The 18,356-nt window shown below is 35.3% G+C and overlaps 1 protein-coding gene across 1 annotated transcript; it reads right to left on the bottom strand.

The window, feature by feature from the left end:
- Positions 1 to 11,419: 11,419 nt before the first annotated feature.
- LOC130013562 (uncharacterized) lies at positions 11,420 to 12,319 on the bottom strand. The gene is made up of 2 exons (XM_056102256.1): positions 12,177 to 12,319; positions 11,420 to 11,570 (listed from the first exon to the last, which is right to left on the bottom strand). Exons 1-2 carry the CDS (start codon positions 12,317 to 12,319, stop codon positions 11,420 to 11,422), a joined length of 294 nt encoding a protein of 97 aa, XP_055958231.1.
- Positions 12,320 to 18,356: the final 6,037 nt, after the last annotated feature.

Here is an 18,356-nt window from a genome sequence, read left to right as displayed (position 1 = left end):
TAACAATTTCCTTGCCTTTGTTCGTACCTAATAGTAAAGGAATATCATGGCATCCCCTATTTACATTGTAAGACCCCCCCCCCCCCCCACCTAATCGGCTTGTTTTGGTCATATTATGTGCACTTATATTATGTAAGGTGTGACCGTTAAATGTTCTACGATGTTCGAAGCGAGAGAGATATGGAGAAATTGGGTTTAAAGTTTACTTGACACAAACTAAGATATGGTTCAATTTTTTTTTAATAATTCGCTTTAGCGAAGGAGTCTTTTAGCTGTAGGAGGAAACCGGAGGAAACTCAGGGGCTGGACAGGCGACCCTACTCCTTGTTCTGTACATGCGGGGACTCGAAACCATGCCACTTGTTAAACAATTCGGCCACTCAAACTCCCGACAACCGAAGCACTAGACATAATGTTTTGTTAGCCTCACAAACGCTCACATGGCTTTTTTGCTCGCTGACTGGGGTTAAGGCATGATCGCATAACAAGCGACTCGTGACATGTGGTTAGGACTTACATGACCCTGTAGGTTTCAAACTAAAAACATTTGAGCCGTGAATTTCTATTAAATTCATAATCCCAAATCAAATAATCTGTGGTTACAGATCGTGCGGCTGTAATTTGAAATTGATCATCCGTTTAGATTGACGGTTCTAGTTTCTATTGCATTACTTAATTGCTTTATGAACTGACAATATTACAATATTTATGTTTATTGTTACGGTATTTATATGTTTAAAGTCTTTTTTTTACAAAATGATAGATCAGTGTAGTAATAGTATGTAGAGGTTAGCGTGGCTATGTCCCGGTCGGAGCTAACAATCGCATTCTAAAAGCCATTTCATTACATGTAGTTATATTGTCATTAAAACAACACCGGGCTATTTCAACATGACGCAGTGTAAAGGGAAAATTTGCCAAGAACCTACAAACTAGAGGATATATCCATTCAATTAATAATCCCCACTGTTCAGGAAGAACGAAGGTCGGGATAATAGTTGACACGCAAGAAGCAAATTGATAAGATGAGTAAAATGATATGCGGAACAAGCGCCACTAATGCAGAATAATTCCATTACACACTTATAGACAAACAAAACAACCGACAGATCTATGATATGTCATATATAGGGTGGATAGTTACATGTTTACTAATATGCTTCCAGACTGTGGTGATTCCATTGTGAACATCATGTTTTATAAAGAAGACGTTGCCACATGTTATTCCATCTGTGGTAGAAAGCGTCCAGCCCAACAAAACTAGAGTCGGTATAAATCAAAATTGCACTGTTGTCATATTACACAAAGAAAGTCTGTATCACTATCACTTGTTTTGTTGCGAATCAACTAAAAACGAAGCTATGGCTATTAATAATTTCTGCTGTATTACATGTTTGTTGCGGTCAGATAATTCGAACGATGCAATAGATTGGGCGATTTTAACATCCGCGATTTAACTGTATATTCAAACAACGCCAAATCGATTCTTCTCCGTAGCTTCACAGACCTCTATTGTCTTGGCCATCTATTCTCCCCATTTTAATACCACAAAGAAAAATAACAAACGAACAAGGTTGGTAAAAAGCATGAAAATTTATTAGAAAGAAAATGGATAAATATTTAATGAAATATAGTCAAAGCAGTATCCTTGGTAGCGACAATAGTCTTCGAACGTAACGGCAAAACATTGGCAAGATTTGTTCTTCTGTCTTTGTCCATATATTAGGTTCTTTATTCGTTTAATCCTTTCCTTTACTGATTTGAATACCATATACCAGTATGATACCATCTTGGATCTTATGTACATTGACCTAAAATAAAAAAAAGCTTTATCCACTGTATTGCTTTCTAGCAGATAAAATAGGCCCACGAACTGGTGGGTTTTGTTAGATAACAGATAATAAAGGCCCTATTGTTTTCATCTTTTTATCGAACCTTCAACGATTCCAAGCCTGCACACTTTATATTATACATTTTTGAAAGCTGAATCATTTGCTTTCCAAAGATAAATTTCATATCTTTCTGAATCTTATCTGCCTAAAGATGTGTACAAAACAATAGACGTATCATGCATGGACGTTTTTAAATTGTTCTCCAACATCGGATATCGATAAGCGGTATTGTTTTGTACACAACTTCTAAGATGCAAAGCAAATAAAGTTATGCAATAAATATTGGTAGAGGCACTTAAGTTAGTTTTTGATCAATAATTTGTATTGTGTTTTAAGTAAGGAATTAGTGAAAAAATCCTCAAAAACTCCCAACCTTCAAAAATTACAAAAACTTTGACTCCCCAGTGAACTTTAGTTGCAGATGATCTTAGACTTACTGTTCTGAATGTCCGCCATGTTGAAACATATTTTGCGATGCGATTGTAACCCGTTTTACTTTCACGCACACAGAGACTCAAAAACATAATATTCTAATTTCATTAAATATGAAATAAGAAGCGGAATAATTACTTCTCGAGATTCTCGGTGTATAGGAATTAAAATGTCGACCGACTAGCTTCGTGTCTGTTCTAAAGTAGACATCGTAGGTTTCGTATGCAGTGGACCGAAACCGTCGAGCCGAGAGAAATCCCACAATGTTTGTGAGGTATAAGCTTGGGGTCGAAACCACAGATGACAATAACGCATGCATGAATGATCAATTGATTTAATTCAGATGAGTGTGGTTATTGATTGAATTTAATATACGATAAACAAATCGGTGTGGTGTTTGTTTTCATATCAGTTTAACTTTCTTGTTTAAACAAAGACTCATACAGACGATAAAATTGCTTTTAAACATGGTTTGTCAACAAATAATTAAATTTAGGTATGGAAATACTGGGTAAACAAACGATACATTACCTTTACAGGGTAGGTCACGCGATCTAGCGCATATCTGAACACTGCAATTAATATGATGTTCAGTGGTCTGTAGAACTTGTTGTATATGTAATGTGCAATTAACTTTATTGTTATTAATGTACATAACAACTCTATCACTCACCGGGGTTAGTGCTAAATGATAAGGCCAGCACAATTTTTCGTCATAGGTCACGAGCTGTAAACAGGGCTAGCGCTTATCACAACCCTGACTCTAGATCTTACCCCAATGCTTACCCTAACCCTAACCTACAATCTCGCCAACAATCACGTACCCTATCCTTGTTTACATCTCAGCGACCGTGACAAAAAATTAAGCTGGCCTTAACAAATAGATTTAGCCCACTAACGGGGGGGGGGGGGGGGTCCGCGCTCGATGGCTGTGTTGGCCGATACGTTCTCGGGATTTTTCAGGCTTGTTTACTCTCGTCAGTAGTGCAGGAGAACGGAGGTCCGTGAAGTCTAATTCAGCCAATCGCTAGTTTTGTAGGGAAAAACTTGAATATTCATGTCACTACCTATATAGCTTACTGGTCTCTCCGAAGGTTTAAAATTGTTTTATTAGTATCAAATTCCAAAGGCAATGGCAATAGACATAATAATCGCGATGATCATTTACCACTGTAAATTTGGCAAGTATATAGACATTATATAGTCCTTCATCATATAATGGGGAATTCAAAATGAAATGAAATGGGGTTTAACGTCCTACTGTTCTGCTCCTAACCTGGGCTAATGAAGACGGGCATACGCCATACAATGTGCTATGAGGGAAATTTTGCCCGGGCAGCGGCGCTATGGCCTACTCTTATATCGAATTCCAACTGCCAAGGGATCTTTTACGTGCAACCAATGTGTACACGGGGCCTCGGTTTTTCGTCCCATCCGAACGACTAGACAGCTGTCCTTGTCAGACCCTCCATACTGCATCACTGACAAGGGGAAACGACGCCGGAAGGGGAATTCAAGGGCATTTGGCCAGACCAAGATGGAATCTAGGATCAAGACTCTTTTTACACAGGATTAAATTTATGTATCTGGGACTGCTCCTGTAATAATAAAAGTCTTACCGTTTGAAATACAGCAAAATTCAAACAATTTGTTCCGGCTAGTTCGGAATAGTCAAGAAACACCCGATAATTTGACTCATATCCATTAAACCATAATCCAAAAACTTAAAGCACACAAATCATTTCCATTTAGCATCAATATACTGTCAACGAGAATCTGATTCTAATACATTGACATACTTTGTTTTATCTTTATATACTAACGGTATAGCTCTTGTCAGTATATCCCCTGAAACACCATAATTATCATATAAATGATTAAAGTCGGTTACTGCCCTAATTTACATACTTACATGTATCTACAGTGTAGACCGGGCGTTATGCAACACCAAACTAGTGGACCAGGTCAAGTATTAATAGGCTAACTGTAAGTCCTGTTTCTGTGGACCCCTCTCTCTCTATCTCTCTCTCTCGCTCCCTCTCTCTCTCTCCAGAAAGATTTAACAATGGTTTACGAAATAATGGGTTTTCAGGTTGGATTAATCCAATTAGCAAATGTCATCATATCGAAACAAAAGTAGAATAAAGTTGTTAGCAGTGTACACCCCATTTAATAGAGAGGATCTAAATGTTCTTGTAAAATAAAGTTTCCGGTCGTAATAGATTTTAATTGTGCGCCTGTTTCCAACACAAAAACCTAGACATTGCGGTCACAATTGGGAAATTAAGAAGATTATGGAAAAAGAACGAAGACTTCCGACAGGAATGTGGATTTATGCCTGGATGAACATGTGATGTTGCTTTTTTGTATGTAAAAGCTTTTTAATGGCATTATCACGGAAAGCGCCATTTCAAGGTACTCAAATTCTAACTTCTATGAGGCTTTTACGTGCTCTTTTCTATGTGTCAATAGGACAAGTTTCAATATCGCTAAATCGGTTAATTAAGATAGTATACCTCCCATTAATGAAAAGCATTTATCTGACATCCTAGTCATATTAGTTCAAAACTAATCTATCGATTATCCAAGACGTGAATTATGCTATCTTGAAGATTATTATATTTTCGTTTAAGAAATACTAAAACCAGCCGAAGCAAAACTTGGCTAAACTGTTTGATTTTCTAATCGCCATTTGCAGGCGCTAGAATTAGAGCTAGAGCGCTTGCGTGCATAATCACTGATATATGCGTTTATCAATGATCTATAACTTTAACATAAATAAATCGTCAGTTTGATGGTACATACTGTAATAAAGTATTACGTAAAATTTGAGAAAATTAAACCCGAAGTGGACTTGGAATGTTGACCTTTTATCAATCAACATGTATTTGTGTACTTAGATATCATTTAGTAAATATCACCATTATTCAGCTTTATCCATTTTAAGTGATTGGTAAACTATTAAATAGAACCAAGTATCCTCTTTAATAAAACAAATAATCATCAGCTTCTCACGATAACATATATCTACTGATAAAAGAGAACTCTCGTTTATGTACATTTGGGTTCCCGTAAAACTGTTCGCATTGTCTTCTTTGGAAACGTTCGTGTAATTTAACCGGTACACTGTAACAAAAATTTCCGTGAAAAAACGTAAAAAATTCCGGAAACAAAAATTAACAGGAAATTTTTATCCGTATTTGTTTTTCCTGTAATTTACAGAAATTCCTTCAATTAACATAAATTCCATTTTCAAATACAGAAAAAAAAATCCTGGTAAATTTTGTTTCCTGACCATGAAGGTGATAAAAATTTCATTGAATTAACCATTGACTTTATACGCGTGCGTGAAATAGCTTTATTTAACGTCCGCTTCCACCGAAGTGATATCGCAGATAATCTTTAAACGTAACCTCTTTTCGCTAATATAAGAATTGAGAGCAAGGTATCACAAACCGCTACTCGTCAGTGGTTGGAGGCTTTCAGATGTAAGTTTGCGGTATTATCAATTCGCAGGTATGTAGACTCTGCCATAGAGACAAACCGACTTACACTGGCCAACCGGTTGTACTATCCGGATTTAAGCGTGCTTGATTACCAGATATTACATCCTTAACACACGGAGCATTAAAACATATTTTTATATATTTATGAAAATACTTACAATCTGATTTCCGTATGATGAATAACAATACACTTTATAGATCTTATAAATAATGGAAATTAGATATACATGTCAATTAATATACCAAACGTTGCAAAATATGATTCATCATATTATGGTTAATAAATTGAAATGAATACTATAACATGATGATTATTAGGAATGATTATATATGTATACGATTACTTATCGTTGCACCGTTTATCCCGTAAAATAACAGAATTAAGTCCATTACAGAACGGAATAAAACATTTTATCACTAAATTTCACGGAACTTCCTTGTCATTCCACCGTATATTCCGTAAAATAACAGAATTAAGTCCATTATAGAAGGGAATAAAACATTTTATCCCTAAATTTCACGGAAATTTCCTGTTTAATACTGAATATTCCACAGAAATACATAAAACACGTAATTTGAAGAAATAATTCACACTATTAACACAATTTCTCCAAAAAATCCATCGATTAACAGAAAAAAGGTGTTAAATTACGGAATTCGGCCACATAAAAAATGGATATTTTTTACAGTGTACAGGCTTTTTATCTAGACTATTTCGATGTGTTGATGGTCAGGAGAGGTGGAGTAAAAATACAATGTTCTATTTATTTTTTATTAACTTTGAAGGTCTTTATTTTCTAATTATGGCAGGGATTTCGATCGTCACATAATTTATCTCAGACGTTTGTATTTCTACAAACATGTTTTTTTGTTTTTTTACGGCATATCTATCAAACGCAGTGCCCCAAAATAAACCTACGGCATATCTATCAAACGCAGTGCACCAAAATAAACCTACCTGATATCGATATTTTAGAATTCCGATGGCGATATCAAAAGTAGATTTTATTTTGAAACAATATCCAAAATAGCTGGGAAAAGGCTAAACAAAGCACTACAAACTGGTTGACCTATAAAATAAGGAATCTCGATGATGAATATTTATTTTTAATAAATAAAGAAATTAGTCAATACAATACAAGGTCACAGAAAGCCTTCAAATTTAAGAATTGTTATTTTTGCCGTTTTGTTTTCGTTTCTTGAAAGAGATTTGCCGTGAGAAAGCTTTTATCTTTTAAATATATGCATTGTTATTTTGCCGTCTTGTTTAACGAAATAACTAATCACCCAAATGTTACAATAACAGCAGGTACTTCTATTTGACAAGACATTAATCCATACGTTTTAAAATTTCTCCACAGGATATATCTGATTAAACATATAGATCGTTCTGTAAATTGTCAATAACATAAAACTGTTATTAGAACTTCGTATTTTGAGAGTACAATACAGAACAGTTAATACGTTGTTACAATTCCCTATCACAGTATATCTGTAGGAATAAAAATATATTGGTCGTTATTTACGTTGTCAGTTGTGTTTATATGATAAATGTAAACTAGTTATTAGCTTTTCGTATTTTCAAAGTGCAATAAAGAACCAGAAAATAAAACATTAATCCATTTTGTAATACGATGTTTTAAAACGTTTCTATCACAATATCATTCGTCTTTCGAGGAGTCACTTGAGCAGTACGTTTCAGAGTGCAATCCAGATGTAGAATTTCCTTAAAAGCTTTTCTGTAATTTTTGTTTTTCACGGCATATATGATGAAATTCATTCCCGAATTCAAAACAGCTATAGGGAGGGTGATGTTTAACACCAGGACTGGTATTTCAAAGAAGTGTGCAAATATAATATATAGAATTACAGGCATCCAACACAGTAAGAAAACTCCATAGATTAAGAACAACACTTTAATTATTTGCATGTCATTGGCAACTTTGGCGTTTTTCTGGACACTCATAATGGATTTCTGGTGCTTTTTCGCGATATAGAATATATAACCGTAACAAGCACCTGCCAGGAAAAAACAGATCATAATGGGAATAATTTGTCCGTATAGTTGATATGTCCACGACAAAACTTTTTCCACCGTACAGGATTCAAATGGTTGCCAATCATTGTCGTACAGCGTTACAGTTCCTTCAACGACAGCAATAATCATACAGATGCATGCGACAATCACAGCTTGCTTGTAGGTTGCAATACGATTATAAACATAAGGAAATCCGATGAAAATTGCTCGATCGAAAGCAATGACTACTATACTACAAAGAGATAGACTTACTGAAAAGAAAAACACCACATGCCGTCCTAAACACAGGGATTTGTTTTCGTCTAATTCACGTCGGCCCTCTGGAAACTCGTATACGATTTGAAGAGGTAGTGCTAGCCCAGCTATTATATCTGAGAATGCTAATAAAGCAACATAGACGTTGGCAACAGTTCTAAGAACTTCTGTTTTCCATATAGCTATTATGGTTAATATGTTGCCACCAACTATAAATATGATTAACAAAATATAAATAACTAACATACATGCATTTAGCGGTGTAAAAGTATATTCCTGACAATCTACACACGAGTTATTCATTTCTGTTTTAAATAAAGGGGTTCGATCACTCCAAAGTATTAAACCCCAAGCCTCATTTTTTTTTTAAAAAAAAGTATCACAATCAAACACTAAATTAACACCTTGTTGTAAACTTTCAGTAGGAAATTGTTGAATATCCCAGTGGATGAAAGTGTCGAAATTATGTACCTGATAAACACGGGTTCAGTATATATATGTATAAACTTCGCATACTTAGAATTATTTTCTTGAGAAGCGTCTCCTTGTTATTCACATTAAATGTTTATAGCTCAACATTTCCACAATTTAATGCTGAAAATTACAAGCGGAGAACTATCCTTCACAAACAAGATTCGATAATGGCGAACCAATTAAATATCATTTAGTATTAACCTATACACAAAGTTGATCCAATTAATAATTTTCCATTCATCTTTTATATATGTCACTAATTTAAGTTAATTAACAATTTACTGACTTAGATATTTGTCTAGTAATTTTAATTGTATAAAACTGTTATCAGGAATGTTGTAGAATGTTAAAAGTCCACTTTCTCTACGACCCAACGATTATTACTGCCATATTTAACGACAATAGCTTTAGTATTTTAAAACCAGAGAACAGGTTATCTAACCGAATGAAGTTTTCTCTTCAGTCTTGACATTCTGAAGCGACACCACTCCCGTTCGGATGAATACGATACGGTTATATCTGCAAAAACAATCAGTGTTTGATCAGTTTTGTATATGTCAATCTATACATACGAACCGCTTTTACACATAATCATATAGCAAGCATTCTAGTACAATATGACTAAGTGAGATGTAACGAGCGGTTCCACACATCATGATATCGCGTACGATTATACGTAACACTTATACATCTTTACCTGAATATCGACACGCGCATTGATTGATTGTTTAGAAGCAGTGGGAAGCATACATATATCTATATAACATTACTCGATATTATCACTGATGATAAATATTATCCCCAAAATCAAACTAACACAACACAGCATTGGGTTCATGGGGTGACGAACTCTATCAGTCGTTTCATTTCGGAGTTACATTCCATTTACCGAAAACCTTCTAAATGCTACAGGTTTTAACATATTGTCTGCAAATTGTGTGTGAAGGATTGGGATCAGTGGTGAACTAACCATATCAATATTCAGCGCTTATCAATATTCTTATCAAACCCCTTATGATCCAAATAACGATTACCATGGTTAAATTAAAGATACCGGTACTAATAACTGCAGATCCGAAATTTAACTATAATAGAAATGACAAATAAATTATCAGATTTACAGATATCGGATTGTCTTTTTATGCCCCGTTGTGATGTATCATGACTGTTTGAGGATTAGGCATATTGATTGTGAAATTTGGAGTGACTCATTGATATTCAGCGCTCCGCCACCTTACGTTTCCGAGTTACCTTCCTCATATGGATATTTCAGAATTCCGATGGCGATATCAAAAGTAGATTTTGTTTTGAAACAATATCCAACGTACAGGATACGAGATCGTAGTAAATATTTAGAAAGTTAAGTTATTAAGCTATTGATCTTGAAGGGTGGGTAGGGATGTCGGTATGAAAATTCTCCGAACCGCAAGACAACTGCAGCACCAAGAGCCCCCCAAAATAGCTGGGAAATGGCTAAACAAAGGACTAGGAACTGGTTGACCTATAAAATAAAGAATCTAATTTTCGATGATGAATATTTATTTTTAATAAATAATGAAACTAGTCAAGTTCATAATAGGTTTTCGTTTCTTGAAAAGAAAGCCTTTAAATTTAAGAATTGTTATTTTTGCCGTTTTGTTTTCGTTTCTTGAAAGAGATTTTCCGTGAAAAAGCTTTTATCTTTTAAATTATTATATGCATTGTTATTTTGCCGCCTTGTTTAACGAAATAACTAATCACCCAAATGTTACAATAGCAGCAGGTACTTCTATTTGACAAGGCATTAATCCATACGTTTTAAAATTTCTCCACAGGATATATCTGATTAAACATATAGATCGGCCTGTATATTGTCAATTGAGTTTATAAACATAAAAGTGTTATTATAGAACTTCGTATTTTGAAAGTACAATACATATAACACTATAGGGTTATTTTAGGTCTAAGAAAAATGTTTTGTTTAATATAGAAATCTTTACCTACATGATGTGTGATGAAAACTAGAGTAATGAAGTAGCTTGCATTATCCTACTACTAACTTAGAGTCTAGACTTAGACTAACGCACCCCCAGTTATGTCAGTATCCATTTCTGGAAAGTAGGGTACTATCGTCCAGTCATTTCGGGCACAGATTAGTACATTTAACTAGAATAATGTTGACGTTAAACGGTGCCTATTCGAAACACTTAACCAAAAATGGTAATTGTCCCGCCCTAATAGCTGCTGCATTATACTTCTATATATTATAGAGCGGGTTTGATTTACTTCAGACAATCATTCGGAGCTCAAGGGGAACATACCTATAGCCCCCTCGGCTTAGAGGCTAGGGCGAACACATCATCCTAGCGCGAACCTTATGTAGAACTAACAAGAAGTATGTGGCTCTTGCCACGTTTAAGCCGTTAGGTCTGAGTTAGAAGGGATATTAAACTCAGACCGTGGAGATTTTAATCACTCAAAAAGTAACTATCATAGATATTGTAGTTTCGTAGTTTGCTATATTCGTTAGATAAACTTAGTAACAACATAAACGGTGTTCCAGAGTCAATTAATTGATGATTGAAATAATTGATCCAACAACATGAAGTCCAAGCAGGTCCTAAACGATCATCTGTTCCCATAGTGTCACATACAGAACAGTTAATACGTTGTTACAATTCCCTATCACAGTATATTGGTATGAATACAAATATATTGGTCGTTCTTTACGTTGTCAGTTGTGTTTATATGATAAATGTAAACTAGTTATTAGCTTTTCGTATTTTCAAAGTTCAGTAAAGAACCAGAATATAAAACATTAATCCATTTTGTAATACGATGTTTTAAAAAGTTTCTATCACAATATCATTCGTCTTTCGAGAAGTTACTTTAGCGGTACGTTTTAGAGTGCAATCTAGATGTAGAATTTCCTTAAAAGCTTTTCTGTAATCCTTGTTCTTCACGGCATATATGATGAAATTCATTCCCGAATTCAAAACAGCTATAGGGAGGGTGATGTTCAACACCAGGGCTGGTATTTGAAAGAAGTGTGCAAATGTAATATATAAAATTACAGGCATCCAACACAGTAAGAAAACTCCATAGATTAAGAACAACACTTTAATTATTTTCATGTCATTGGCAACTTTGGCGTTTTTCTGGACACTCATAATGGATTTCTGGTGCTTTTTCGCGATATAGAATATATAACCGTAACAAGCACCTGCCAGGAAAAAACAGATCATAATGGGAATAATTTGTCCGTATAGTTGATATGTCCACGACAAAACTTTTTCCACCGTACAGGATTCAAATGGTTGCCAATCATTGTCGTACAGCGTTACAGTTCCGTCAACGACAGCAATAATCATACAGATGCATGCAACAATCACAGCTTGCTTGTAGGTTGCAATACGATTATAAACATAAGGAAATCCGATGAAAACGGCTCGATCGAAAGCAATGACTACTATACTACAAAGAGATAGACTTATTGAAAAGAAAAACACCACATGTCGTCCTAAACACAGGGATTTGTTTTCGTCTAATTCACGTCGGCCCTCGGGAAACTCGTACACCATTTGAAGAGGTAGTGCTAGCCCAGCTATTATATCTGAGAATGCTAATAAAGCAACATAGACGTTGGCAACAGTTCTAAGAACTTCTGTTTTCCATATAGCTATTATGGTTAATATGTTGCCACCAACTATAAATATGATTAACAAAATATAAATAACTAACATACATGCATTTAGCGGTGTAAAAGTATATTTCTGACAATCTACACACGAATTATTCATTTCTGTTTGAAATAAAGGGGTTCGATCACTCCAAAGTATTAAAGTCCACGTCTCATTTTTTAAAAAAAAAAAAAGTATCACAAGCAAACACTAAATCAACATCTTGTACAATTTCAGCAGGAATTTGTTGAATACCTGGATGAAAGTGTCGAAACTTTGTACCTGATAAACACGGGTTCAATACATGTATAAACTTCGCATACTTAGAATTATTTTCTTGGGAAGCGTCTTCTTGTTACTCACATTAAATGTTTATAGCTCAACATGTCCACAATTTAATGTTGAAAATTACAAGCGGAGAACTATCCTTCAAAAACAAGATTCGATAATGATCAACCAATTAAACATCATTTAGTATTAACCTACACAAAGTTGATCCAATTAATAATTTTCCATTCATCTTTTATATATGTCACTAATTTAAGTTAATTAACAATTTACTGACTTAGATATTTATCTAGTAATTTTAATTGTATAAAACTGTTATCAGGAATGTTGTAGAATGTTAAAAGTCCACTTTCTCTACGACCCAACAATTATTACTGCCATATTTAACGACATTAGCTTTAATATTCTAAAACCAGCAAATAGGTTATCTAACCGAATAAAGTTTTCTCTTCAATCTTGACATTCTGAAGCGACACCACTCTCGTTCGGATGAATACGATACGGTTATATCTGCAAAAACAATCAGTGTTTGATCAGTTTTGTATATGTCAATCTATACATACGAACCGCTTTTACACATAATCATATAGCAAGCATTCTAGTACAATATGACTAAGTGAGATGTAACGAGCCGTTCCACACATCATGATATCGCGTACGATTATACGTAACACTTATACATCTTTACCTGAATATCGACACGCGCATTGATTGATTGTTTAGAAGCAGTGGGAAGCATACATAAATCTATATAAAATTACTTGATATTATCACTGATGATAAATATTATCCCAAAAATCAATCTAACACAAATAAAAAGAAAATATTCGAATAAAAAATAGTCAATAATCGATACAATAGCGCAATTAAATGCTAATATCCGATGCACAAAATAGTAAGATAATAGTGCATATAGATTTACGCGGTTGGAATCCGAGTGAAAACATGATAGGCTTTCAAATGATTAAACTCTTTGATTTTGACCCCCCCCCCTTAAATATAGAATTCACTAGGAGAATTTTGCCAGGACAGCTGTGTTTCCGCCTAATATTCATCGAATTTCAACTGTCAATGTTTCTTTTATGTGCCCAGTGACGTGTACAGGTGCGGACCTCAACTGTTCGTAAAACTAGAATCGAACCTAGGACATTCCTGTCGAAACAAAGAGTGCAACCATTATGTAAAACTGTTTTCAATTTTCATTACTTTTATGTAAGAGTTGAAGTGGTCAATAAATTCAATATTTCTCAACATATTTCAAAACAACACGACTATGCTGTCACGCATGATAATCAGGTTAATTTGATATCTAGGAGACAAATGAAAACCTCGAAACTAGAAATGTAATGAAATGAAATGGGGATTAACGTCCTACTGTTCCCTCGTAAATAGACCGTTGAATAGTCACATCTAAGACATTATGTGTACAATATTGAACGTAATCCAAATAACGATTACCATTATGGTGAAATTAAAGATACTGGTCCGGAACTGACAAATAAATTAAAAGAATAACAGATATCGGATTATTTTTATGCGCCCATATTACAGTAATTTGCCGTCACCTTTTTCCGTCGGCCCTTCAACAATTGACTTGTAACGCGATAGACGCTACAGTTTTTATCATTTTTTGTAAGCGCTAAACACCCTATCCATATTCAGTGGCGCCTTACCTACTGGAGTTACCCCCTCCCTCTACCTTTCCGAAAACTTTGTTAACGCGATAAACGCTACAAAATTTCACGGATTTCTTTCCAATTCAGTGTGAAGCATTGTGTTCATGGGTTGACGAACTCTATCAGTCGTTTTATTTCGGAGTTACATTCCATTTACCGAAAACCTTCTAAACGCTACAGGTTAATTTAACATATTTTCTTCAAATTGTGTGAAGGATTGGGATCAGTGGAGAATTAACCATATCAATATTCAGCGCCCCGCGACCTTCCCTTCCCGAATTACCCGCCTGTTCCGAAAACATCGTTAACATTTTTTTAAATTTGGTTTGAAGCATTGGAGTTATGCCACGACGTACGCTATAAATATTCAACGCTCCCCGACATTCCCTTCCGATATCCTTAAAAATATCTTTTTCAAAATTGGTGTGAGACATTGGGGTCACAAGATTATGAACGCGATCGATATTCAGTCTTCCACGATCTTACGCTCCAGAGTTACCCCCTCGCATTTTCCCGAAAACCTTGTTAACGTGATAGATGCTACAGTTTTTAACGAATTTAATCAAACTTGTTGTGATCCAAAAAACGATTACCATAGTGAAAACAAAAGATACCGGTACTAATAACTGCCGATCCGAAACTTAACTATAATAGAAATGACAAATAAATTATCAGGCTTGCAGATATCGGATTGTCTTTTTATGCCCCGCTGTGATGTATCATGACTGTGTGAGGATTACGCATATTGATTGTGAAATTTGGAGTGACTCATTGATATTCAGCGCTCCGCCACCTTATACCCCCGTCAGACCGGGGTGGCGTCCTTACTGCGCTGCGCGTCAAGATCGCCATAAACGTGGTAGAAACGCCAGCTATCGTGCTGTGATCTTCATGGTTGCCAATGATCGCCGAGTCACGGCGTTTGTTTTGACCATGTTCAAAACAAACGCCAAGGTTCCGCGATCTGAACTGGAAAGCTATGAGAATGTGTTGTGATCACGTTTTCCGGCGACCTTGTGCATTTTCCGTTCGCCGTACGGTCGCAGCAACGCAGTAAGGACGCGACCCCGGTCTGACGGGGGCATTATCTTCCCAAATTACCCACCGAAAACCTTGTTAACGCGATAGAGGTTACAGCTTTTAATATATGTATGAAGCATTGGGGTCGAGGTTCAGTGTTGTTGAGTTGATGAATGGCTTTATGGCGTGGTTTTCCCCCGGCAGCTAAAGACCCTAACGCACAAGCGAATTATTGAAATAACACTTAACCATACGTTAAACCCCATTTTTATCTCTCCATCTTTCGTTCCGGAGATACCCCACCCTCCACCCCCTTACCGAAAACCTTGTTACCGCGATAGAGGCTACAGTTTTTTCCATTTTGATGGGAGGAACCTTATCGACATTTAGCGTTCCTCGACTTTCCGTTCTGGAGCTACCTACTATGTTCCACGATGGACGCTAAAGTCATAAACAGAGTTTCTTTTTTAAATATGGTGAGAGGCATTTGGACTGTTTTGGGAGGAGTTCTGCAGAACTTTCTACTTCAGAGATATTTTACGGGCCCGGAAAAGCTTGTGGACACGATAGAGATTAGATTTCTTGAACTTATAAAGGATCCTTATCAAATTTGATGTAAAACCTTAGTATATGAGTGGGTGAACTCTGTTGATTCTCAACATTCTAGGACTTTCTGTTACTTTGAACTCATAAAGGATCCTTATTTGCCCGATAGGTTGTATTCGTTTGTCCTTATAGTAATAAAGGTGTATAGGGCTTTAAGATATACGCTTGAAAATCAAATCATGTAATTTGTACCACGTTAGGGTGCTCAATGATTAAGGTACTGGCTTACTAACCATGAGGTTCCGGGTTCGATCCTGGTGTTTACCGAGAAATTTTCACCTGGACTATATATAGCACAATTTGTATGAATTAGTTACTGATCTTGATAATTAGAAATGTATAAGAACTTTAATCATATATTCCGCCTTCATTAGCCCAGTTCGGAGCAAAACAGCAGGACGCTAAACCCCATTTCATTTCGTTTAACCATATACATCTATATAGAAACTAGATAGCACGTAAAGTTTCGGAAGATTAAACCTATAGTATTACTGACGTCAGCTTGGAAATTAAAGAAGGGATCCAAAAATCCACGGACGTTCAAAAGTTCATTTCTATTGTTAAAGAGACACAATTCGATACATCCAACCAGTGATAACAAAAGACCTTTATATCACAAACATATATCAATTAATTCATTTATTCAAATAATATTTATATTCAACAATAAGGATCTTTCCTTTGATTGTGTTCATCAGATATGGTCAGGAAGTGTTTATTCGTGCTTTTGTCTGTTTCAACAATGGCGTGATAATGTCGTCACTAAACTATACTTGTATTAATAGTAATCAGTTAGAGATTAACATAGCTTTTACATATATTGAAAACATGTCGTTGAACCCTGTTTGTCCATATAACAAAAAAAAAATGATTCGAATAAAACCTTCATAACCCCCCACCCCCTGCAAAAAAATACCAACGATAATAATCATCGGTATAGAGCGTGGTGTGCTGCTATACAATCCATTGCTTGTTGTTATACAGTAAGTAAATGAAAATAAATATTGTCAATTCTTTTTGATATCGAGAAAAACAAATGAAACGTATAATTAATTTATTGTGATGTCTGTATTAATCCAGCAGTATACCTGAAACCCATCGAAATGATTGATCGCTATCGGCTATCACCAGTATTTATAATACAGAATCTTAATGCTGTATATTATCATAGATTAATTCTGTTGTGATGTATACATAATTGATACTGGAAGAGTTGAAGCTTTTAGTGGGAAATATTCAGCTATTTACTTTGATGATAACAGATAAGACATTACTAAAACAATTGTCAATGCGATAGGGTGACTTCAAGTAGTACGCGTCCACACTGGCGACTATATTTTTGGACAGTATGTGTTATACAAAATGTAATATCGGCGTTCTATAAATTTATTAAGATCAGGAGCCACGATGGCTCGTCGGGTTGGATACTGGCGCACTAACCAGGGGGCACCGGTTTCAACTCGGGAATTTGACCAAGAATGTCAGTTATGCAGAACAGCGATGACTAATATACACGTTGAAGTCCCAGCAAAATTGTCCCCACATGGCCAATGCCTATTCTCATTAGCCCTGTTATCAAAGCTTATTTCCTTTCATTTTTATCATCAAACGAAAACTGATAATTAAGCTCAGTTTACCAATTTCCCATTGACATGCAGTAATATCCGCCAATCATAAACTCTCGGGAAGTATATGCACGAATACGATATCATCCTTGCGATTAGTTCAACGCTTCTAGGAAATTTGAAAAAAAAAAAAAATCTTAAACACGCTAACCTTTAAAGCTCAATAGTGATTGTTTACGTAGTTGCAATAACAGAGATAATGACTCTGAGAATAATTGATTCGTAAATTACAGACTCTTGATCCGTAAAGCTATTGCAAAGTTCCGTTGAGAGGGTTAATAATCAGTAGATGAATAAATTCAGTAAATGGGATCTCAAGGAGTTGGATGAACAGTGGTAACGGCAATGTTCAGCCACATTAACATTTAAAGATCTTTAGTATCTCTACCAATAGCGTGTGCGTGTTTTTTAAAATTATTCCAATGTTTGTAAACGAATGGAAATTCGGGATTCGTGACTGATTTCGCCCTCTCTGGGTCCCTAAGTTTTCGGTCTGTCCGGTGACATTTGTCATTAGTGCAATGAGAAAAATTGCAAATATATATTCTTGGTTTCGCTAATCTAATCGTCCAAGAATCATGCTAATATGAATAAAAGATTACGAACAAACAAGTATATATATATATATCTTTATTGATCCTCCAAATATGAAGAGTATTACAAAACATTGTATACAATAATAATAGTAATCACAAAATATAATAATAATAATAATAAAAAAAAAAATGTTGAAGGGTTAAGCTTCTAGATTTACACTGTCTAACGAATCACATTTATATAGAGTGGTCTCATACTAATCCCTTACAGACTAGGAATATAAACAATACTGTTTGTTTCCGCACGTGATCGTCGACGTTACGGAGAGAGAGCATTTTAACGAGGAAA

Source organism: Patella vulgata, chromosome 7 (genome assembly GCF_932274485.2).
Source record: "Patella vulgata chromosome 7, xgPatVulg1.2, whole genome shotgun sequence".
In the NCBI taxonomy this organism is placed as follows: Eukaryota; Metazoa; Mollusca; class Gastropoda; family Patellidae; genus Patella; species Patella vulgata.
Note: the sequence above shows the minus strand (reverse complement) of the source record. Positions and strands in the feature narration are given on the sequence as shown.